Source organism: Dendropsophus ebraccatus, chromosome 3 (genome assembly GCF_027789765.1).
Source record: "Dendropsophus ebraccatus isolate aDenEbr1 chromosome 3, aDenEbr1.pat, whole genome shotgun sequence".
NCBI lineage: Eukaryota > Metazoa > Chordata > Amphibia > Anura > Hylidae > Dendropsophus > Dendropsophus ebraccatus.
Genome location: NC_091456.1, coordinates 161,702,126 through 161,716,423, shown reverse-complemented (window position 1 = coordinate 161,716,423; position 14,298 = coordinate 161,702,126). Strand labels below are relative to the sequence as shown.

The 14,298-nt window shown below is 45.0% G+C and overlaps 1 protein-coding gene across 1 annotated transcript in view; it reads left to right on the top strand.

Moving 5' to 3' along the window:
• The window catches only part of DMGDH (dimethylglycine dehydrogenase), a 35,122-nt gene extending 23,215 nt beyond the window's left edge, over positions 1-11,907 (top strand). Inside the window, exons 12-16 of the mRNA XM_069963032.1 lie at positions 449-666; positions 2,551-2,708; positions 4,244-4,303; positions 4,906-5,040; positions 11,328-11,907. Coding sequence (XP_069819133.1) covers positions 449-666; positions 2,551-2,708; positions 4,244-4,303; positions 4,906-5,040; positions 11,328-11,528 — 772 coding nt within the window. The 3' untranslated portion in view covers positions 11,529-11,907. The remainder of the gene's footprint in view (positions 1-448; positions 667-2,550; positions 2,709-4,243; positions 4,304-4,905; positions 5,041-11,327) is intronic.
• The last annotated feature ends 2,391 nt before the right edge of the window (positions 11,908-14,298 follow it).

Genomic DNA, 14,298 nt, shown 5'->3' with positions numbered 1-14,298 from the left:
AATCAACTTATATGAGAAAGTTATACAGATTTGTAATTTATTTCTATAAGAAAATCCCAAGTCTTCCCATACTTATCAGCTACTGTATGTCCTGACACTCTGACACAGTGCTCTCTGCTGACATCTCTGGCCGAGACAGGAACTCTGTCTCGGATTTCTATGAATCCCCATAGAAAACCTCTCCTGCTCTGGACAGTTCCTGTCTCAGCCAGAGATGTCAGCAGAGAGCAATGTGTTAGACTGAAAATAAAACAGCATTTCCTGCAGGATATACAGCAGCTGATAAGTATAGGAAGACTTGAGATTTTGTAAAAGAAGTAAATTACAAATCTGTATAACTTTCTGATATCAGTTGATTTGAAAGAAAAAGATTTCCACTGGATAACCCCTTTAACTTTCATCGGAGAACTAATGTTAAAATGTGGTCATGTGCTTTAATTTATTACAGGTGGATAGAAGATTTTGCAACACGAGGCAAATATAATGTGGAGATAGTGAATGTGACAGATGAGGTGGGAGTGCTGGGTGTAGCAGGACCACTATCCAGAAAGGTTCTCCAAAAAATAACATCTGAAGACTTGAGTGATTCTGCTTTCAAATTTTTGCACAGTAGAAGAATGAACATTGGTGGTATTCCAGTTACAGCTATCCGAATATCTTATACAGGTAAGGACTCAACATGGACATTTTTGTACATTTGTTAATCCCAGTGCTTAGAGATACGCTTTACAGCAAGCCCAATGTATAAAGGTAACAATACAGAGGAGCTGTCCTATTGACTTGAATGGGAATGGATTCTGGTCGAAATCTGTGACGTTTTCAGAGGTCAATCTGCAGGGTGCAGTGGACCCTCAATTTACAGTATTAATTGGTTCCAGGACAACCATTGTATGTTGAAAATTTTGTATCTTGAGACCAAAACTCTATGGACGATTGGTAATTGGTTTTGAAGTCCTCAAAATAAGAAGAGAAAAAAAGATTTAAGGGTAGCTTCACACCTACCGACTCGCAGCGTAAATCTCACTACGAGTCGGTCAGGTCCTGGCAGATCCCTGTCACTACATACTCGCAGCTGTCTGAACGACCGCTGCGTGTATGTAATTCTGCCGACCCCTTAACCCTTTCGGCTCCCACCCGGCTGTGTCTGTATACATTACCTGTCTCCTGCACGGGGTCCCGGCGTCCTGCTCTCCTGCTCCGGCCAATCAGTGTGTTGCCCAGCAGCAGCCACTGATTGGCTAGGCGGGAGAGCAGGACAGCGGGCCCCCTGTGCCGCTAGGACAGGTAACGTATATATACAGACACAGCGGGGCAGGAGCTGAAGGGGTTAAGGGGGCGGCAATATTACATACACGCAGTGGTCGTTCAGAGTAAGTAGTGACAGGGAACTGCCAGGACCTGCCAGACTCGCAGCGAGAATTACGCTGCGAGTCTGTACGTGTGGACAGACCCTAAAGGAAAATAAGCAGATACCTTTTATTGATAAAGTCCTTACTAGACAGCCAATCACTGCATGCACTTCAGCAGTAATACTGGGGTTTTACCTGTAAAATGGCCACTTTTATTGGTCGATCATTTAGTTATTCAAATGTGCCACAGATCCTGACTGTCTGTAGCATTGTATGTTGAGTCTCGTCTCACAACGATCCAGAAAGGACCATTGTATATTGAAAATATTGTAACCTGAGGCCATTGTAAGCTGAGGGACCATTGTAACACTGTACAGATCACTTTACGACAGCCTCCTTATCATCACAGACAGAACAGGAAGTCAGAGATTAATATTAGGCCTAGTGGTGAGATTGGAAACTGCAAGGGTTCAGGATTATTTAAAAATATAGACTTAATTAAAAAAAAAAAAATCATTTTCTGTTGACACATTCCTCTTAAAGCGACTTTGTACTCACAATCTGTCCCCCCCCGAACCACTTCTACCTTCAGATAGCTGCTTTTTATCCTTAATCCGAGATCTGTCCTGGGGTCTGTTCGGCAGGTGATGCAGTTATTGTCCTAAAAAACAACTTTTAAACGTGCAGCCCTGTGTCAAATTGGCATGGCCTAGAGTGTCTGTGCATAAGGCTTGCACCACCCCTCCGTCCCTCCTCCCCGCCCTCTTCACCAGATTTTCTCCTATTCACATGTGCTGGATAGTTAAGGCACCTGTGCAGTTTTCAGACAAGTGATGAATAGGAGAAATTCTGCCGGGGCCATTCCTAATGGTGAAGAGGGCGGGGAGGAGAGACGGAGAGGTGGTGCAAGATTAGGGCATAGACACCCTAGGCCACGCCAATTTGACACAGGGCTGCAAGTTTAAAAGTTGTTTTTTTTGGGGACAATATCTGCACCACCTGCCGAACGGACCCCAGGACAGATCTTGTAATAGAAGCAGCTATCTGAAGGTACAAGTGGTTTGGGGGGGGGGGGGGGGGCAGATTGTGGGTACAGAGTCGCTTTAAGGACTAATACCTAATATCACTGGGGTTTATAGTGCTTATGGTGATGTGGTGCTTAAGGGTTATATGTTAAGTGCCTGTTTTCCCTGTTCCTTAGGTGAGCTGGGCTGGGAGCTGTACCACAGGAGGCAGGACACCTCGGTGCTGTACAATAGGATCATGCAGGCAGGGGAAGAAGAAGGGATTGATAACTTTGGTTCATACGCCATGAATGCGCTAAGACTGGAAAAAGCCTTCCGTGCCTGGGGATCAGAGGTACAATACCTGCGTACAGTACATGAATCCACACCAGGGTCAAGTCCTTTTACTGTGGAGCTTTCTGCTCCTATAGCAAAATCATTGTACAGTCATTTTAGTCTGCAGCATTCACCAGTGTGGATTCCCAGCAGAAGTTGTATTGAAATGGGTGAAATCATAATTTAAATGGGTTAATTCATATAGAAATCCACATATTACAGAGGTTATCTGTGGACTTTTTTATACTTTTGAAAATAGTATAAGGCTATGTTCTCACAACGTAAAAGTACGGCCGTTGTTGCCATCAGCAACAACGGCCGTACTTTATGCAGTATGGAACATTGCCTACATTTCTATGGGATCCCAGCCAAAGCGTATACACATCGTATACGCTCCGGCCAGGATCCTGTGCGGACCCGCAAATAACTGACATGTCAGTTTTCTGTGGCCGCAATTCAATGAATTGCGGCCATAGGAAACCCTGTCAGATCACACAATGAAGCGTGCGGCTCCGGCCGCTTGCTTCATAGTGTGCTGTGGGAGGTTCTGATGCATCAGAACCCTGTGGCCGGAAAGATCATCCGGCCGGTACTTACTATGGGTTGCTTAAAGGGCCTGAATCCCTTAAAGGGAACCAATCACCGGAAAAACGCATATAGAGCTTTTGAAATGTGCTGTTAGAGCACACAGCACACTTGCCACACGTGTTTCCATAGCCTCCGTGCCTTCCCCCTGTAAGCCGCAGAGTAACTTTATAATACTGGCGCCCTGTATGCTAATTACCTGAGGTAGTCACCTGGGCGGTGTTCGGCTAGCAGGTAGTCACGGTCCCCTGGGCGTTCTTCCGCTGTAATCACGCCCCTCTGGGCGTGATTCAAATGGCCGAGTAGCTGTGACATTCTGATGCCGGGCGCCGCCGCACATGCGCAGTGCCGCCGCTTCCATTCCGGCGGTACTGCGCCTGTGCAGAATAGCCTCGAATAGCCTGTTAGCCGGAGTTCGAGGCTATTCTGCACAGGCGCAGTCCAACCGGAATGGAAGCGGCTGCACTGCGCATGAGCGGCGGCGCCCGGCATCAGTACGTAAGCGCGCCGACGTTGGGCACGGCGCGCTCCCGAGTGACGCCACAGCCACTCTGACATTTGAATCACGCCCAGAGGGGGCGTGATTACAGCGGAAGAACGCCCAGGGGACCGTGACTACCTGCTAGCCGAACACCGCCCAGGTGACTACCTCAGGTAATTAGCATACAGGGCGCCAGTATTATAAAGTTACTTTGCGGCTTACAGGGGGAAGGCACGGAGGCTATGGAAACACGTGTGGCAAGTGTGCTGTGTGCTCTAACGGCACATTTCAAAAGCTCTATATGCTTTTTTACAGTGATTGGTTCCCTTTAAGAGCACATTAAACCCCAAAAATAGGTTAGCTAGATGGTTGTAATAAGAGACTTATTAGGGGTCGTTATTTTGTACTGATGATAAATCCTTTCTATAAAAGTATAAAGAATCGTGATCAGTAAAATATTTTCTAAATTTTGTATTTGTTATTTTAAGATGAACTGTGACACCAACCCCCTGGAGGCCGGACTACAATACTTTATAAAGCTGAACAAGGTAGGTGGGGAAAAGTCCTTTACATACATCCCAACTGTGGTCCCTGTTTCGTAACTGATCAATAGATGTTTTGTGCTAATGCTGGAACCTATTGTATGGTATTCATGGAAAAGTTAATATTTCACAGAATATAGTTTTACCCTTTGTCGGTCATCTGAATTGTTAGGGCGGGAGGCGAAAAGATACTTTTATATTCTGTTCTGGATTCCTAAATATACTGATATATCTGTCCTGGGATAGGCAGATGCAGTGTACAACACTGCCCCCTAGTGTCTGATTTTATAGGACAAGCTTATTGTGTAAATCCTAAAAACAACTCATACATGAAAACCAAAATGTAGGCAGAAAAGAGTGGTGGGTGCTGCAGAAAAAAAAAAAAAAGTCATGTGCACTCACCAAAATGGTAAAACCCCTTAATACGGACCTCCAACTCCGAATTCTGTAGACATAATCAATATCCCATCTGTAAATCATATTCTAAGCTGTTCAATACCACAGACCGTTCACAATGCCTGAGTGACCTTTAGGTGACGCTATGCATGTATGTAAATGCCTCAGTGCCACAGCAGTCATTTATCATCATTAATTTCCTGTGATTTCAGCAAGCTGACTTTATTGGCAAGCGGGCTGTGAAGCAAATACAGGAAAAGGGGCTTCAGAGGAAACTCGTGTATCTCACCTTGGAAACGGATAATGTTGATCCTGAGGGAAATGAAAGCATCTGGCACAGTGGGAAGGTGAGAAGAAATTAATCAGAGCAAGTGAATTGGAAATCTTCTCATAGTCCATTGAAACCAGAGCTGTGTACAGGATGTTGGCTTCATGGCTAGTCCATAATATCAAGCAGCAAAAACATAAAGTAACTATACCACATAGCACATATCCCATAGCAGGTCAAAGAGGCTATAACCGACATTATAACATCTTGGGATTATTTTTTTTTTTGTCTTTTTGTCTATAACACATATGTAGGGGACAAGGGCTAGAAGCTGGGATAAGCACTGTGTATACGGCGTTCAGGAAGGCAGGGATCATGCTGTCAGGACGGGGAGGTAGGGACAAGATATGACAGTGAGCCCTACAGCTGCGCCAACCCACTGTCCCTACCTACTTGAATCAAACCGCGGACAACTACGAAGGCGATCCTTGCTCTTGTGTAAATGAAACACAGAACGAGACGGACAAACACAAAGGAGAGTCAACAAGCCAAGTCAAAACCAAATGGGCAACACAGTACAAAATCAGTAAACAGTCAGATAGTCAAATGTCAGGTGGGAGGTCAGATAACAGGTAAATCGAGCAAGCAGAGGAATTAGGAACTGGGATCACAGGAATAGACAGGGGGAGCTGGGATCAGGGTATGAACCTTAACAGCCAGCACTGAGAGACTGGCTCAGCTTTCTTTTATGAGGATCAAGAGCCCGGTCTGGATCCCCATTGGACCGGTGCTCTGATCCTCAAGGTTCCAGACAGGCAGAGGAAAAAGTCAATCAAAAAGACTTGCTCAGCTGCAGTAATCAAGTCCTGCAGAGCTGAGTAACTCCTGCATTGCTGGATGCTGAGAAACAAGCGGGTGTGTCACACAAAAGCAAAAACCAGGCCCAGTTCACACCAGGCTACTGCTAGTTGTTGCTGACTGCCCCTCCTGTGGTGGCCACCAGGGCCGTTTTAATACATTGGTGGGCCCAGTGCACAGCCCTCAAGAGTGGGCCCCCCCTTACCTTTCTGCACATTGTATAATGTACTGAATTTGCCCCCACACTGTATCAAGAGCCCCAATACATACAGTAGTTACCTTATAACACTATTTCCACCATTCAGTGATTACATATTACATAAAAACTGCACTAAACAAAACAGAAAGATATCACCAATGATACCATTACATAATACCGCCACACCATGACCCCTAACACTACAACCCTATAACAGAGTGCAGTTACATCCAGTGACTCACTGGGGGTGTCTTCTCCGATCAGAGTCTGTCACCTTTTCTTTTTCTCTCCATCCAGCCTGGGCCACCTTGAAGTCTTCTCCTGGCTGTGAATCTTCTCTCCAGAATCTGCCAGACAAATATTTTAGGCTCCAACACATACAGTAGTTAGGTCCCTTGTACCTCTATACAGTAGTTACACCCCTCTGTACCCCTACATAGTTACACCCCTCTGTGCCTCCATAGTTTTAAGGTGTCCCTGTAGTATATAGACCCTCATGTGCTTCTCCAGTTATATACAGCCCTCCTGTGCGCTCCCCCATTAGTATATAGCCCCCCTGGGCACTCTCCCCAGTAGTATATAGCCCCCCTGTGCTCTCCCCCAATAGTATATAGCCCCCCTGTGCTCTCCCACAATAGTATATAGCCCCCCTGTGCTCTCCCACAATAGTATATAGCCCCCCTGTGCTCTCCCACAATAGTATATAGCCCCCCTGTGCTCTCCCACAATAGTATATAGCCCCCCTGTGCTCTCCCACAATAGTATATAGCCCCCTGTGCTCTCCCACAATAGTATATAGCCCCCTGTGCTCTCCCCCAATAGTATATAGCCCCCCTGTGCTCTCCCACAACAGTATATAGCCCCCCTGTGCTCTCCCCCAATAGTATATAGCCCCCCTGTGCTCCCCCTCAATAGTATATAGCCCCCCTGTGCTCTCCCCAATAGTAAATAGCCCCCCTGTGCTCTCCATAATATATAGCCCCCTGTGCTCTCCCCCAGAGTATATAGACCCCTGTGCTCCCCAATAGTATATAGCCCCCTGTGCTCCCCAATAGTATATAGCTGCTATATAACATTGAAAAAAACAAACACTGTTACTCACCTAGGTCCACGCGTTCCTCTTCTCTTCCCTCTTGAGGCCGCACTTCCTGCGGTCACAAGAGGCTGCACTCCCCTTACCCTCGCGCCGACGCTCCAGTGACGTCGGGCGCTAGAGGGAGAGTGCGGCCTCTTGTGACCGCAGGAAGTGCGGCCACAAGAGTGACTGACAGGGAGGGAGCCAATGGCTCTCTCTCTGTCAGTGTCGCTGCTGCTGCAGCGCTGAAGCGCCGCAGCAGCAGCGGACGGGGGCAGCGGCGGACGGGGGCAGCGGCGGACGGGGGGGGCCCTGCAGGGGGCGCCATGGAGGGGTAAGTAGATTACCCATCCATGGCGCTCCCCCCTGACAGGCTGGTGGCTGGAGCCCTGTGCGACCGCATTGGTCGCACATAGCAACGGCCAGCCTGCTCGGGGGGGCCCCTTTAACCAGTGGGCCCGGTGCACGTGCACCATGTGCCCTCTGGTTAAAGCGGCCCTGGTGGCCACTGCAAACTCTACAGGATCTTCTGTAATGTCCTTGTAGAGTTAGGCTCTTATTAGATGGGCCGATGGCGCCAGTTAGGCAGAAAACAGGGAAAATTGGGAGCATGGATAGGAGATGTATAACAGTTTATTCAATCATTAACCATCTGCCGCGCATCGCAATTACGCATAGTGATGTACGGTCGGGTACTGATGATTTTAGGTCCAGACCTAAGGACTTGATCAGCTGATGACACGATCACCGGCTGATCGTTATCTCTATAACACTGATTTGGCCATTTATCACTCTGTGTAATAGGGCGCTAAGGTTACGTTCACAGTTGCATCAGAGCTGCGTTCAGGGCGAGAAAACCAAGACATGAGGTCCGTTGCACACTGGACACAAACAAATGATCTGCAATGTGTGTAGAGGACAGGGAACCTCTGTCTATTACCTGACAACCTGCTTCTGTACAATACTATGCAGCAGAGCTTACACTGTATGCATTTCTACTCACGTCAAGGGGCAAGGTATCCTGGCCTGATCCAGGGAATGTTAGAAGAGCAGCGATGCATACAGTGTATGCCTCTTCATTCACTTAACATTTGCAGAACCGGGTTTGGGGGAGGGGCAATATTTACTCTGGGCCTTGGCAATCCACACTATGCCCCTGGTACTGTTGAAAAAATTACACAGCACACCATGTACCTTGAACACCTACACATTCCTAGTGGTCCTAGGGGTAATAAAGGGGTTATTGTCAGCATCCTTAAGTAGCACTGTACTGTAGCTGTAGGTGCTATATGACAATTTATGCAGAAGGTAATGGAAGCCATTAGAGATGGCAAGCTCGAGTCCGATCATTCGGCATTTGATTACTGGTGGCTAAAGAAGTTGGATGCAGCCCGTGGGAGTTCTGGAAAACATGGATACAGCCTAAGGCTATGTTCACACACAGTATTTTTGCTCAGTGTTTTGCAACCAAAACAAGGAGTGGATTGAAAACACAGAAAGGCACACACTGTTGAAATTTAGTGGATGGCCATCATTTAATGGCAAATAATTGGCGTTATTTTAAAACATCGCCCGCTGTTATGAAATAATGTCCATTATTTGTCATAAAATGACGGCCATCCACTAAATTTCAACATTGTGTTGTTTTTGTTGCAATATGAGGACCAAAATACTGAGCAAAAATACTGTGTGTGAACCCAGCCTACGGGTGGGTTCACACTATGGAATCCACGTGGATAAGTTCCAACAGATTCTGTCGCTCGTTTCCGTTGGCCTCACCACCCGTGCCATAGGCACCATTCTATGCACGGGCGGATTCCGCATTCCACCGAAAGAACTGACATGTCAATTTTGTTTGGCGGACAGCGGAATCGGTCCGGCCATAGAATGGTGTCTATGGAGCCAACAGAGAGGTGCAGGTACGAGCAATGGAATCTGCCGGAACTTATCCACACGGATTCCGCAGTGTCAACCCACCCCATGGCTGTATTCATGTTTTCTGGCAGACCTAAGGCTGCATCCAACTTCTTCAGGCACTGGTAATCAAATGCCGAACGATTGCGCTGTGCTTATCTCTAGAAGGCATGCAATGACTACAGCAAATGTAATTTATTTTATGTAAGTAACTACAGATACTTTTTAATGCTTTTTATTATTTACATTTGAGTTATTTTTATTATCTTTCTCAATTGGACTCCATGTGAAGTAGTATCAGTATCTTTGGCTGGGAGGTCCAGTTCTGTGTACGATATTAAGGATATAGATATGGGATTTGTAGTGCTTCACTATTTCTCGCTCCCTTCAGATCCATGTTGTAACTAAACAACATATTTAACCTCCTAAACATAGTGCAATATGCAAGATAAAGGTTAAGCGGAGATTAAGCCCTGTGCCTATAGTCTAGATGGAGGGCTGTGTAGCAGTAAATGCAACAATGAGACAGCTTAAGATCAATGTGACACATCTACTTAGCTCAGCTAAACGTGGCTCATTTTGTAGGAGCTGCCAGTATAGTGGGATTCATTGGGAAGGTAATTAAACGTGATTTTCTGACTCCTGATGTACAAGTGAGAGCCGGCCGGCAACGTGATGCTCTTCATTCAAGGACCCAGGAAAAAGTTTAAAGTTTCCAAAGTCACCTCACAGTCAGATGCCAGGCGGAATCCAAATCTTCTAAACGGAGAAGGACGAATGTTTATTCCTTTTCTGTTCATTTTCTGTTTATGTTATATAGTTAAGCTGGGGGCAGTAATGGGGGGTCAGTATGTTAATATGTGCTAACATGCAGTCTCGATCTACTCTCAAATTTTATCCAATGTCTATGGCCACTCTTAGGTAAGGCCCTATTACAGGAAGCGATTATCGGTCATACTCGGCAGATAATTGTCTTGTGTAATAGAAGACAATGATAAGCCGACATTCACGATGTTGGCTGATCGTTGTCTTTCAATATGTTGGAACATCAACGATCACGATAGCAGCGATCTGCTGCCGTCGCTCCGTGTAATAAGAGTGGCATCAGCAGACCGCGGCTATCTTCTATGGGCTCCCTGGAACACCTAGCGTTCACCCAGTTTGAATTTTCGCAATAACGATCCCATTTGAGCGATAATCGGCTTGTGTAAAGACAGCGAACAATCAAGCGACGAGCGAGAAACTGTTCATTGTCATCTTTTAACAAATCGTTCTCAAATCGTCGTTGGTTGTTCACTAGAAATTCGCAGATCGCTGTGTGTAAACAGTCAAAGATTCGTTCTATGGGCTTAAGCGATCTTAAAAACAATCGCAATAACGATTTTTCTAACGATTTATTCGTCTAAACAAATCTTTGCTTCAAAATCGTTAAACGATCAATTGGGCGAATTATCGCTCGATGTAAACGTAGCATTACACTTGTCCTTTTTCCTGGTTCTAACAACTCTAACATCAACTTTAAGGGTACGTTTACACTTACCGGATCCGCAGCGAAAATCTGCAGCAGATTTCATTTAAATAACTGAACACAGCATCAAATCTGCACCATCAAATCTGCTGCGGATCCTGTAGGTGTGAACGCACCCTAAAGGGGTTAACCAGGCTTAGAAAAATCCAGAAACAGCCCCACTCTTGTCTCCAGTCTGGATGGGGGTTTGCATCTCCATTCCATTGAAGTGAATGGATCTTAAAGGGCAAATTTTCTTTCAAATCAACTGGTATCAGAAAGTGCCCTGGAGTTGCCCTTTAATTGTAAACCACACCTGAACTGGAGACAAGAGTCATACTGTTTCTGGAAGAAACGAACGTTTTTCTAATCCTGGGTAACCGCTTTAAGAACTGACATTTCACTTGCTTCCTAATATATGCCCTTCTTTGGCACAAAATGCTATTGTTAATAACTAATGTTAAATGTTATTCACTTCCCCTGGTTTTAAGGTCATGAATGATCAATGTATGTGCAGTAGGATCATGCTTAAAGGGGGTTATTCAGGCTTAGAAAAACATGTCCACTTTCTACAGAAACAGCACCTCTCCTGTCCTAAGTTGGTGGTGTGGTTTTGCAGCTCAGTTCCATTGAAGTTAATAGAGTTTGATTGTAATACCACATACAACCAAGAACGTAACTATGTTTTTTCTAATCCTGGATAACCCTTTAACTAAAAATAGTTCTTAAGTATTTATCCAATAGAAAGACATTATCAGTAAAACTAAAGGTATCTTTCCCATGCAGAGTATCTAATGAAATCTTCTTTCTCAGGTTGTTGGCAACACCACATCGGGAACCTTTAGCTACTCCACCAACAAAAGCTTGGCCTTTGCCTATGTGCCTATACAGCTGAGTGCGGCAGGACAAAAAGTGGAGGTGGAACTTCTCGGCAATCAATACCCGGCCACAGTAATACAGGAACCACTGGTGTTCACCGAACCAACTAGGAACCGGATGCAGAAAAAAGGATAATCTGCCAAACTGGATCTATAACCCACAAACATCACTGAGAAGACCCCATTGTGAGGGTCTAGGGGAATTCTTTTTGCCACTTGCGCCATTTGTTAAAAATCCTTAAAGTGATACTATTGACGTCTGCTAAAGAAATGCAGAAATTATACAAAGGATCAGAGGCAGCAGGAGTTCCACAGGTCATTGCATATTTTCCTTAAAGGGAATATCCAGGTATTAAAAATTGATGGCCTACCCCCAGGATAGGGAATTAATGTTAGATTGGTGGGAATCCAACCCTGGCTGAATGCACTGCTTATGTGCCCCTGCAGTCACCATGTTATTAGTTAGCAGCAGGGCAGGGTAATACAGCAGGCTGTTCAGGCCAGGTACTAGGCATAACACTGTAAATATTGCTTACACCAAATAAATACAACGTTTCTGAGGTGAGATTTATTGAATTTGAATTCCACATTTGTAATTTTAGCATGTTTTGCATTAAAGAGTCACTGTCATTAAAAAAAACTTTGGACATGTCAGCAGGTATGGAGATAGGAAGATCCAACAGCATCCATTGTACAGTCTTTATTTACACCATCGAAAATAGCAGTAATGTAATGTTTCGACCCTCAAGGGGTGTTTTACAAGCATGACCCCTTGGGGTGGAAACATTGCAATACTGCTGTACCTGATGGTGTAAATAAAGACTTTGAGTTAGATTGCACAATGGATGCTGTTGGATTTTCAGTTGCCCCTAGCAACCAATCAGATTCCACCTTTCATTCCTCACAGGCTCTTTGGAAAATGAAAGGTGGAATCTGATTGGTTGCTAGGGGCAACTGAGACAGTTTCACTTTACACCATGTTTAATAAATCTATTCCTATAATTTAAAATATGGGCTCCCCAGTGTGCCTCCTACCTCAACCGTTTGGCCATATTGGACTTCATTCCCTGTTGCTGTCAGACTTTAATCTTGTTTAGTTTTATCGGCATGTAAAAAAAAAAAATCATTGATCACTGCTGAGACCTGATGCTATCTGGAGATAAGGAGAGAGTATGGTGGCCATGCCATCCACATCCTGGCCGCTTGGTGATTCTAACAATTCAACCTTACTATAGTCTATGAAGTTACAGAGTTGGAATTAGTGAGCAGATTGTGCTGCCGCCACACTCTTTCTCAATATATCTCCTGATCACAGCGGGTCTCGGCAAAGAGACCCAGTGTGATCAATAACTTATGTTATGCCTGATGACATGTCAAATGTCATTTTTAATGTCAGGTCCACCTAAAACTAACTTTCCCCCTATCCACAGAAAGGATACAACTAAGAGATCGGAGGGGGGGGGGTCCCAAATTTTGGACCCCCGCCGATCTCAAGATCAGGCCCTGGCTTCTTTGTTATGAAAATAGTCGCTGATACAGCACATGACCCGCGGCTCTATTCATTCCTATGGAGCCGCAGAAATAAAAAATTGACAATTTTATTCCAAACACAGCGCGTTTCAAAGCTGTAGCGACCTGTTTTTCAAGTGTCATATAAGAATAGCAAAACAATAGTACATATATAGGCCAACATATGATCGCATTCAAATATACAAAGATGATGCTGACATATAAGTTTCATGTGTAAATCTTCACCTTTCTTTTTTGCATTAACCTTTCATGGCTGATAAGTATCTATTGCAACCAGCAAACCAGCCATATGAAAGATAGATGTTACTGTAAAACCTGAAGGGTTAAAGAAGTTCTCACCCTGGCCATGTCTTATCTATCTAGGCCACATGTCTTGTAGAGGGGATTGCTTAAATCTACACTGTATTTTTATTCAGAAAAGGGAACATTCAAAACCACACAGATAGTATTTTCCTATATCATAAAGAGATGGCATATTGCTAGGCTGTGCTTTCACTTTATGATCTGTGAGAGTCTGACCTTCATGATGAGAATGAAGGGGGTGCAGTAATGTTTGAGTGTAAGCGAGCACTAATCAATATCACTGACCGCTAGATTACTGAGTAGAGATGAGCGAACCTGGAGCATGCTCAAGTTGATCCGAACCGGAACTTTCGGCATTTGATTAGCGGTGGCTGCTGAAGTTGGATAAAGCCCTAAGGCTGTGTGGAAATCATGGATATAGTCATTGGCTGTATCCATGTTTTCCAGACAACCTTAGAGCTTTATCCAAGTTCAGCAGCCACCCCTAATCAAATGCCGAAAGTTCCGTTGCTGGTATTCTGGCATACTTTATATAAAAAATATACTTACCTGTCCGTGTTCCTCGTGTCCTCTTGCCTTTTCCCTGTTTACCGCAGCGTCTTCTGAACCCATCTCTGCAGTGATAGGCCATTCAACCAATCACTGGCCTAGATGGGACAGCGCCACAGTCAGTGATTGGCTGAGTGGGTTGTAACTGCACAGTAGTGGTAGTGGTGGAGCCTGGAGAGGTAAGTATGAAAACTTTATTATTTTCTATACTTTTTCATCAGTCACCGACTGAGGACCTCCTATTACACGTAGCCATGTGTGTAGATGCGTAGCCTCCTATTACACATAGCCATTGTCGGCCAATGATTTTTACACAAGCTTAAAGACAACAGTCAGCTGATGATCCCCTCCTTGTTGTCTGCCAATCTCCCCATGTAATAGGACCCTTAGTGCTTTCTCTTGATTTTCAGGATCATTGGGGATCCCGAGATTACACCTACACAGATAAGATAGTGATGGCATATCCTAGATGGTAAATCCGCTTATTGGATAGACACCGAATAGTGCAGACAACCCACGGCCAT